We start from the raw sequence: 10528 nt of genomic DNA on the forward strand, positions 1-10528 counted from the left end.
CAAGCACAGCGAAATGAAGAGCGTGTGATAAAACGGCGCAGATTAGGACGACACGCACTTCATGTCACGTTACCGTCGGCTATAACGTTAGTTTGACAGGAAACATGACCCATCCAGCAGCACCAGGGTGTGTTTATGCTACTGCTTCCGTTGACGTTTCGCTCTCTCCTTCCCTTCCAGAGATAAACAGTGTCAAAGGATTCGCGTTACGCAGCATGGAAATAAAGACCAGCTGCATTTCGTGCCCTGTGAGCTTAAACGAAGTCACGGTCCACCATGTGTCCTAAACCGAGCAGAGGAATCACAAACCAGGAAACGTTTCGGGACACGGTTAGCTCGCTAACGTTAAGCTAGCATCGACAGCGAAACATCTTCCCCGTCTTGCTGATGACATTAGCTGAAGTTGCCTGCTGGCTGGCTTCCGTGTGACATGTCCGTCTCTCTGGGTTAGACTAGATACTGCCGTGAAGAAACCCCCGGGTCTGTATTAGCTCTCACGCTGTAGCTAGCTGGACCCGACGCCGCTAGCTGCTTTAGCTAATATTCGTCCGTCCGTTGACGTTAGCTCGCTGAGCTGGCTGTCATTTCGCTAGCTAACCTAACTTTGCAAAGACGCTAACGTTTGCTCGTCAGCTAAATAACCAGTTTTTGGTATTGTTATTTACCTGTACGAACTGGAAATGTTGTCATAACAGACCTCTGAAACTCGCAGTTTTTTCTTTCTATGTGTCCTGGTCTAGACCATAACAGCGTCCATCTTCGCAATGTCAAGACTTGAGTATTGCAGCTTGACGAGCTAACGGGAAACAGGATGCGGAGATTGTCGCCCCCTACTGTAACGGGACAGCAACTGCATCAGACCTGATGCTGCGTTCAAGTGCTCCTGGTCTCCCGAAACCTCCCTTCCGCCCGAAATCCTCCTTTGCGCTCGGGTACTTTCGGAAAGCTATTGACAAATCAATATTTGCTACTGTTTAGTTTTACAAAACCTTTTCTAAGAAAATAAAATGCTCCGTTAAATTATAATTTCATAGTTAAAGAGGATTTTCTAAATACTATGAATCAAAGAATCAAAAAAGAAGTTAGATTAATTTTGATGAGAAATAATAGATTATAGAATAATTTTGGAAACGGTGCCTTCAAACTTGTGGCTGTGCCAGATCGCAGGCTGGTGCTGTAGTTTAAGAAGAGGAAAAATAAGATGAACCAGGTTAAGTTGTTTTTTAAAGTAGTGTATACTTTTGTATTCCAGTCCCATATAGAGTATACTTAGACTATTATTTGAGTATTCTGATCTAGTTTGGAATTGTTGTATTTCCCAAGATGCAGAAGACATTATTAAAAATAATGGCCTCGAAGCAGCAGGGGCCAAAATATCCTGAATTTGAGTCCCTAAAGTGAGTCAAACTCCCAAACTGTTGGATCCTAGACTTCCCAAAGTCTTTCCTTTGACCCACTCTGCCTGCTAGATCATTCCAAAGCTCCTGAACAGTCTTTACTGAGTCCTCATGACTCCTAAAATCAGTGGAGTTAGTCCATATCTTTGTCCACAATACTAAATGATTTATTATATAATAATAACAATATTAATAAATACACTTAGTACAAACATTATTAAAGGACTGTATTGCATTTTTCTATTACATATGTTACATTTCAATAGTGGTCAACCAACATTAAACAATACATTTGAGAATACCAGTAAAAGACCAGCTGCAAGCCTGTTAGGATCCTTTCAGCAGGGGGCAGCAGAGACTAGCTTAAAAAGAAGGTAACAGTCTTAATATGTAAACAGCATGTCTATAAATACTGTGCGCTATTAATTATCATACTTACATGATTCCTGATTAATAAATATGAATAACGAATCCATGCCTACGGGCAGAAATTACTCTCATAAAACCCAGCATCGCCGCAGCGGCGGGACATGTGACGCTCCGTTCAAAGCAATCCTGGAGACCCTGTTATTAGGGACTCCGCGTTGACGTTCCCTCGCCGCACACACTAATATCAAGCATGTGCTGAAAGCAAAGTTATTTAAGTACAACTCGTAAGTATATTCATTATAAATGTACATCAGATGTTCTCTGTGTGTTAGCAGGATTTGGAGTAGAGAGAAAAAAGAAGCTGATTTGGGCATGAAGCCCACACATGGTGCAAAGCCCTTCTCCGGAACAAGCCACATAAAATATCCAACATTCCCCGCACTCCCTGCTCTGTTTCTGCAACAAAAAAAACGGACCCAAGAAAGATCTTCATCTTATACTTGCAACTCTACTCTGTAGCATTATACATTTACTACGCGTGTAAACCAGAGAAGACGAGAAAGAAAGTGGAAAAGCAAATAGTCCTCTGTGTTGCACATTCGTAGCAGTCAACATGTGGCCATATTGTCCCGGACCACTCTCAAGTGTCTATGGCTTCCACACAAGTGCTCAGTGAGCCAAAACCACACAGCTCTCCTGGATGACGTCCACAGAGGGGAGAGGCAACGGAAAAGAGCGATGGAAGAAAAGTCAGCATTCTTCTTTGCCTGCATCGGGCCTCCATGTTTGGTAGGGATCACTTGCAGCTCAGGGGTGCTATGACTGGTAGCCATATGGTAGTGCGTCTAAAGGGCAGAGGGGTGGGGGGGACAAGTTGAGACGTTGACATTCATGCATTGAAACATCATACATTGAAACTGGGCAATGTGAACCTTCACTCCGTCAGATCTGAACCTCTTCATTCAATCCAACATAAGCATGTTCCGGTTTAGAGGGTCTGTTCACCCCAATTACAAAAAAACCATGTATGACATGTCTCTACGAATTCTACATCCACACACCGATGAAATAAGAGGTGAATGCAATGGCAATAAAACATTATTGTATGTCTTTTTAGGGATTATTACCATGGTAGAAAGGAGAAAAAATAAAAACTGTTGACTGATTTATCCACCAGGACAATGATTCTGCAAATAAATGTTGAAGTTGAATGTCGTAGTTGAGCACCACAAGGACCATTTACCTCAATGTTATACCACTTTGATACCACTCTTATGTCTGTATGGGAAATATAAAAGCTACTGCCGGCAGCCAGCTATTAGCTTAGCACAAAAGATGGAAACAGCGGGCTTGGCTCTTTCCAAAAGGGACAAAATCCCCCTACAAGCACCTCACAGCTCGCTGATTAACACGTTGTTACTCGTTTGACTAACTAGGACAAAAGCCTTAAAAAGACAAATCACCAGAGTGGTGCGGGACATGTGTGTGGAAAATGTCTTGAACGATCCCAGTAACTTCTTGGGAGCTTCTGCTGGTTGCTGAGCAACTGGGGCGAGAGAGGTATCAACCTGCTCATCAGTAATCAAAGCATATGTTCAGCAAAAAGTTAAAAAAAGAGAAGAAGTCTCATTTGTTTAATCAGTTTTTATGCTCAGGCTAGTTGCATCCCCGCTCTCTCAAAGTAAGCAAATTTGTACATTCCCCACGCTAATTCCTACAAATATGAACCTGACTAACTCTGAAAACTCCACCACTCACTTGAATTGAACTGTGCGGTGCAACACAGCCCCTCCCCTCGCGCCGTCCGGTAAATGGGCGATACACACACTCTGGCCGCCGGAGGCAGGCGCGTAAGGCGCGTGGACAGAGAGTCCGGAGGCAGGTAGAGGGAGGAGCGCTGGCCGGGGGCCGAGCTCTGCTGTTCTTCCCAGGTGAGCCAGTAGCCCCTCAGACCGCCCGGGCTGCTCCTCCAGTCGACCTGCACCGAGTCACTGCCCACCGTGGTCAGCTGGAGGTCGGCCAGGGCCGGAGTAACTGTAAAGGAAGACCGCACCGGTCGTTAGCCAGAGTTTTAAAAAGGAAGGGAATTTCAGAGAAGAGGTTATGAATGGAGAGCTGCCTTTTCTCTCCATGTGGCTCACCTTCCTGAGTGCACACCTTGACGGACATCGCCTTCTCCGTGCCCGAGGCATGCCGGGCGCTGACCGTGACCAAGTACGTGGTGTCTGGTTGGAGGTCCCTGAGGAGCGTGGAGTTCTGCGTCCGGCCCACGGTGACGGCGTGGAGCTTGCCCCTGGGCAGGGCGGAGTACTCCACGTAGTAGCTCGTGACCGCCTCCGGCTGAGAGGGACCCCAGCTCACTCGGACGCTGGTGAGCCCCGACTCAGAGACTGTCACCACGGCGGGGCTCAGCACCTCTGGCGGGGAAAAAATATGTTGAGTCAGTGTCAGATAATATGAGGAGAATAACCTTCCCATGATTCCAAGTTAATAAGTAGTCATTGAAAGCTTTCAGTCAGTGCACAGCAGGTCAGCTGAACATGCAAAAATGGGCCAATTTTGTCTGCAGACAAGCATACAATTCAACACACATTTTGATTTTCCAAATAAAATGAGAGCCAAATTATAGGGAGCAGTAAGATCAAATGACAAATACCCATAACAAGTTCCAAAAGTGCAAGGTGACATCTTCGAAACCGCAAGATATTCAATTTACAATGAAATGCAACTTTTAAAAAAGCACATAAAAAAACAGTGACGTTTTATCTTTTTGCACAACAGCAGCAAACCCAATCAGAGTTAGTTAGTGAGGTGAAGAAAGAGTGCTGGGATCTGACACTCTGAGGTGAGAATAGGATGCAACCCAACCTGGCTTTGTTACGAAGGTGATGGAGAGCGTGTTAAACGCCTGATCATTGGACTCCGGGGTCAGCGTGGCGGTGTAGGTGGTGTCAGGCTTCAGGCCCGTCAGCCTGGCAGTGCTGGAATCCGCAGACTTGGTCAGCCTCTGGTAATGACCCCCACTGGTGCTCGGACTGGTCCCGCCCCCACCTTCGCCTCCTCCGCCGCCTCCCGTTTCTCCCGGCGGCAGCGAACTGAAGCGGATCTCGTAGTAGCCCGTCAAACCCGACAGGACGGGCCGCCACTGCAGCGTGGCCGAGTCGGTGGCGACGTCGCGGACGGTGATGCGCTCGGCTCGGATGATCTCTGTAGAGGAGAGAGGAGAAGAAGAAGAAGAAAACCGACAAACTAAGTTTTCTCGTAAGTCTGCACAAAAACCTCGGTGGCGAGGGGAAGACAACAAGGCGGTGCTAAAAATGGGTTTCAGACAGACGCCCACGTAGAGCGCCAGACTTGGGTTTCTGGATGAATTCGTAACGCTTGCAATAAGACAACTTGAAATAGCCAACCCATAAATAACAACAAAATAACAAATGCCACAGAGGCATTGATGTCTGCGATCGGACCCCGAGGGACTGAGCATGGGCCGGTGCATTTCTCCATGTTGAGCACAAGACCCTTTTTCATACTATGCATCATGTCTTACAGCTGCAGTACATACTGTGTAATTGCTGAGGTGTCCCTTGTGAGCTTTCTCTCTCTAAATATATATATATATATATATGTGTGTATGTGTCATGTCTGGCATAGTGCTGGTGGATGCAGCGGGGGAAATTGAATCATTAATCCAATAATAGATCGTCCTATCTCATTACAGGAACTCTTCTTACACAGACACTCTCAATGTCCCGGCTTCCCATTTAGCATTTAGTCTCACTGTCTTCGGGAGCATGTGTGGAATCAGGGAGGAGCGCGGGAGATATTTTTGATCCGTGAATGAGCAGGTGGATTAGGAAACGCACAGAGCGCAGAGTTGAGTCGAGGCTGTCGTGTTTCTGTCGGCCAACATCGGAAAGTTAGCGTCGCATTGACAGTTGACATAAAAGCTTCACAAAAGGGGTATTAACAAACCCAAAATCATAATGTAGCTGCCGACACGCACAAGGTCAGTGCTCCTTCAGGCTTTTAACCCACTGACCTTGTGACGAAGGAACCAGAAGGGCGAAAAACTAATATATATATTTGTATATATATATATGTTTTTAGGACTCCTTCCCTCAGCATTGCAGACCCTGGATGCTACTTTGTTTCGTTGCATTGTGGGAATCTTCAAACGGGGAGCTGTGAAACGTTACAGCATAAACTCTGCACTCAAATAAAATGACAGTAAATATGGTGCACTATATGATAAGCTTAGATTTACAGCGATTTTGGTCAGTGATCCATTACTATTATTATGGAGAAAAATATTTCCCAGTGCCACTTTAATGAATCGTTAAATTGAATGAGACAATTCTGAATTGATGACATTTTCACAGGAGATGAAACCGTCACACTTTCCAATAAAAATGTCATTTTTAAATGAATTCGACAGGATTGTGTTATGGCAGGCCATCGGTCATATTCCATCTCACAATGAGAGCCACCTACAAACGAAACCAGAGGCCAAAGTGTTGAAATCTAAAGAAAGTGATTATTATTAAACACAGAAAAAATGACTCCAAACCTTCAACCTGAAACACCCCCTGCCATCCCGTCCCGTACTCACCGATGATGGCGTCCCGCAGGTCCTCTGTGATGATGCTCATATCGTCGATGTCCACAAAGTACAGGTTGCTCTCCACCGGCGGAGTCACCACCTGCCTCAGCATCTGGTAGTTGCTGTGCCCGGTGGAGACCACCAGCACCGCCACGCCCTCCTCCCGCAGCTCGGCCATCGGCTCGATCACGTCGCCCGGCTTCACCCCGTCCGTCAACCACACCAGCACCCTCGGGAGCCCCTCCCGGGCCCCGCCGGGCGCTCCGGGCCTCAGTGCCCAGTCCCTGGCCATTCTCAGCGCCTCCACGGTGTTTGTGTCCCCCCTCAGAGGCTTAACGTTCCTCAGGGCCCCCTGGAGGCCGCTCTGGGCGCCGTGGGCGTCGAAGCCAAACTCCAGGCGCGGCCGGGTGCCCACCTGCAGGAGTCCCACCCTCACCTGGTCCTCCCCCAGCGAGAAGGGGAGGAGGAGCTCCGACAGGAAGGTGAGCATGCGGGAGTGCTCGTAGGACGACACACTCCCCGAGGAGTCCAGCAGGAAGAGGACGTCTCCCTCGCAGCAGTTCAGCACTGTGGAGAAGAAGAAGAAAAAAAATTAAGATCAATGCAGTCATTCGTATGCAAATCAAATCAAAACAAAGACGAGGGCCGACTGCCTTCGGATGATGGTGGAGGAGAGGAGCTCCCTCTGTGATTCCTTTTCACTCCCACAACTTTTTCCACAGGTCCCATCTTACGCTTCACTGACACACACACATTTGGAATCTCCCTTTCTCAGTCCTGCTTCCTGGAACAGCGACTTTTATAGGGGATGTTGCCGACATGAAAAGCAGCAAATAGTCCGCAAGCGACTAATGAGAGCGAAGATAAGGAGGAACCAAACAAACAGCGATAACTTCAAAAGGAGTGGGACATTGATGAAAGCAGCGAGCCAGGGAGGGCATTTTTCTTTCTTCTTCTCTCCCACAATTTTCCATATTTCGTAACAGAAGCAAAGTTAAAAGGTGGATGCCAAGGGTGAAAGAGAGGAGGGTGGAACAGTAGCTGTTGAACTTTAACTGTAGAGGGAGCGGAGAGAGGAGAGGTGGGACACGGGGGAAATAAAAGGCGTTAAAAGGAGAGGAGTGAGGCTGAGAGGGAGGGTGCGCTGGCAGTTCCATGTGAGAGACGAGGAGGAATGTTGGATGGCCATATACAGAGCCGAGAGAGAGAGAGAGAGAGAAAGAGAGAGAGTGTGGGAGACAGAGAAGCAGACAGATGAAGGCAGAATCCAAAAAAGCAATATTAAGGTGCAGATTGTGCAATCATCTGCGAAGAAAGCGGCCACTGGTAGAAGTGCAGAGTGAAAAGAGAGAAGCAAAACAAACGAGACCGAAGGCCTTCGATTGCCCAGAGGTCGCTGTGATTTATAAAGACTGCAATTACGGCATCAGCTCAGACACCTTTGGAAACTTTGGAGGCCTTGATACCTCCGAGGCGTTGAAAGCTGAGAATACAGCGATGACTGCACACACACACACACACACACACACACACACACACACACACACACAGATGTGAGCGTCTGCTGGCTTTCTCTCCATCAGCCGGAAGAATTCCTTAGAACTGACTTGCTGTTTTGGACTTTGGAGTCCCCCCTCCTCCCCCTTTTTCCACCTCTACCTATGTGTGCAGGTATGTCTTTATCTAAATAAGTCCACATGTTGGCGTCTGGAGATAACCGCTCCACTGTTTATCTAGAGAGAAGACGTGAAACACAACAGGTACAATTCCCGATCCTTAATGCTCTTTAAATGTCTCATAGTGACATTGGGCGACATTCTTCTTTTCCCTGTGTGGTGGGGGCGGGGGTGGGGGGTGGGGGTGGGGGTGGGGGTGGACTACTATGCTAACGCGGTCACAGAGATCCGTGGCAGACTCGCCGGTGTCGTCGCCACCACCAAGTTTAGCCTCTAAGGACATGTTGGGTCACATGGGTGGTGATGACGTTTGTTTTGAGTCTTCTGCCAGTTGGCGTCAAAACCCGCCTGTCAACTCACCGAGGGGCGTCTCGGCTCCACAGTGAGAGGCAGAGAAGAGATTTTATTACATTTTAATATACCAATATATTTAATCTAAGACCACAGATCAGTCATTCTCGTGCACAGTTTTCTTTTCTCAGTAGATTATCACTTTAATGAATGACATATTAATTAAGGTGGAACTATTTTTCACTGGATCTGGGGACTGCTTTGCCGTTGCCTTGGAAGCCACTGCTGTAACGCCAAGACATGTCATCAGCAGACAATAATCTGGGATTTCGGCCCCTTTGTGTGTGTGTGTGTGTGTGTGTGTGTGTGTGTGTGTGTGTGGTATATATGGGGAGCACCTGAAGCCTTCCCCCCTGCCCCACAAACTGTTTTGGGGCAGGGGGGAAATCCCACTGCCTCAGGCTATGGGATTTCGTCAACTAACAATTCGGTGCCTGGAGTCGTGCCATTTCGCTGAGAACACTGGTGTAATATCAACCCCACCCTGGTCCACCCTGAGCTCAGTTTCTCATGGAGATATAATGTCATCTCTGGTTATGCACCACTGTATTTTGTATGTATTATGTATGTGTGTGTGTGTGTGTGTGTGTGTGTGTGTGTATTGAATATATATGTATTATATATATTATAAATAAATATATAAATCCAAATATATATAAAATAATAAATATATAAATATACATTAAAATAAATAAATGTATTTAATACATATATAAATAAATGTATTAATACATATATAAATACATATCAATATATAACTATAATAAATGCATTATATATAAATGTATTATAGTTATATATTTATATATATATATATATATATATATATATATATATATATATATATATATATATATATATATATATATATATATATATATCAATGGGGGCATATCTATCTGAGGCGCTTACCTCCTTCAGGTGCAGTGTCCTGTGTAGCCGCCGGCCGCAGGAGCACACACACCAGCAGCCATGTCGCCAGCATGTGGCTCTCCATCACAACAGGTATGAGTTAGTTCCCCGCGAAACGAATAGAGACACAAATGTGTTCCTGAATCAACCGTGTATCCGCCGCAGCCCGGAGGAGCGCATTCCCCAGTCAGTGAATTACTTAGTCGGGAGCATAATTGAGTCGCGTCCAGTCCGGCTTTCTTTTTGTCTTTTTTATTCCGCTTCTTCTCTTTTTCCCTCGGAGAACATGGTCGGTGACTGGAGACGCTGGAAGTTAAACTTCAACTAAACTGTGCACTTCCAGTCTCGCGCGCGCTGCGTCTGGACGCTCCCCGTCAAGGCGAATGCGCCTCGCTCGCGCTCGGGAAGACGATTATCAAGCACGCGTCCAGTACACGCAAGGTTTCCGGGAAAAACTTTCAAAATACAACTTTCGTTCGCTTTTTGGCTAATTAGTTTTTCTTAAAAAGAAGCGCAATATCAATATACAACACAGTCATGGATTTAGTCTCAGAAGGATTTTTACATGTTTAATTTCGATATGATTAAAAACATGACATTTTGGTCTATCCAAAGCTTCTGTCTGTTTTGAAATAAATAATTCACTATGACAAGTAGGCTTATTCCACTTCAAATTTTACTGAAATTGAAGTGCAAAAGTATTCGTAATGCCGAAGGGTCCCTTTCAGGGTATTATATTAACCTACCAAATATGCTATGATTTGATATAATTATTATTGACTGATTTATATAGTGTTGTCTGGTTTAATCTATAACTATGACAATTATGTATATTAAGTAGGCTATATTATGTTACAATATATATATATATATATGTGTATATATATATATATATATATATATATTTTTTTTTTCAAATAAGTAATTCCTCAATTCAAAATGTTAAAGTTATTTAAGTGTGCGCCAATAACTAAACAAAAACACTGCTTCATAGTGGTCATAGTGGGAAAAAGAAGAAAAAAAAACTTCCAAAGGGTACCTTTAATCTGCAAAGTGACTCGAGCTATCAGATTAATATAAGTAAATAAACGCAATGTGTAAATAAGAAACATAATGAAGTGTAAGTCTAAAAGTAGCATAAAGTAGAAATACCCCAGTTAAGTATATACTACAGATTAAGGAATATATTTTAGTCAACCTAAGTAAACTCCTTCAGTGACTTT

At 45.2% G+C, this 10528-nt stretch overlaps 1 protein-coding gene across 1 annotated transcript; it reads right to left on the reverse strand.

Moving 5' to 3' along the window:
- Positions 1-1607: 1607 nt before the first annotated feature.
- On the reverse strand, positions 1608-9579 carry vwa1 (von Willebrand factor A domain containing 1). The gene is made up of 6 exons (XM_079225574.1): positions 9306-9579; positions 6376-6933; positions 4635-4973; positions 3908-4183; positions 3525-3800; positions 1608-2611 (listed from the first exon to the last, which is right to left on the reverse strand). The coding sequence occupies exons 1-6, from the start codon at positions 9388-9390 to the stop codon at positions 2583-2585; spliced, it is 1563 nt and encodes a 520-aa protein (XP_079081700.1). The 5' UTR covers positions 9391-9579; the 3' UTR covers positions 1608-2582.
- Positions 9580-10528: the final 949 nt, after the last annotated feature.

This window comes from Taurulus bubalis (assembly GCF_910589615.1).
Source record: "Taurulus bubalis genome assembly, chromosome: 11".
Classification (NCBI taxonomy): Eukaryota; Metazoa; Chordata; class Actinopteri; order Perciformes; family Cottidae; genus Taurulus; species Taurulus bubalis.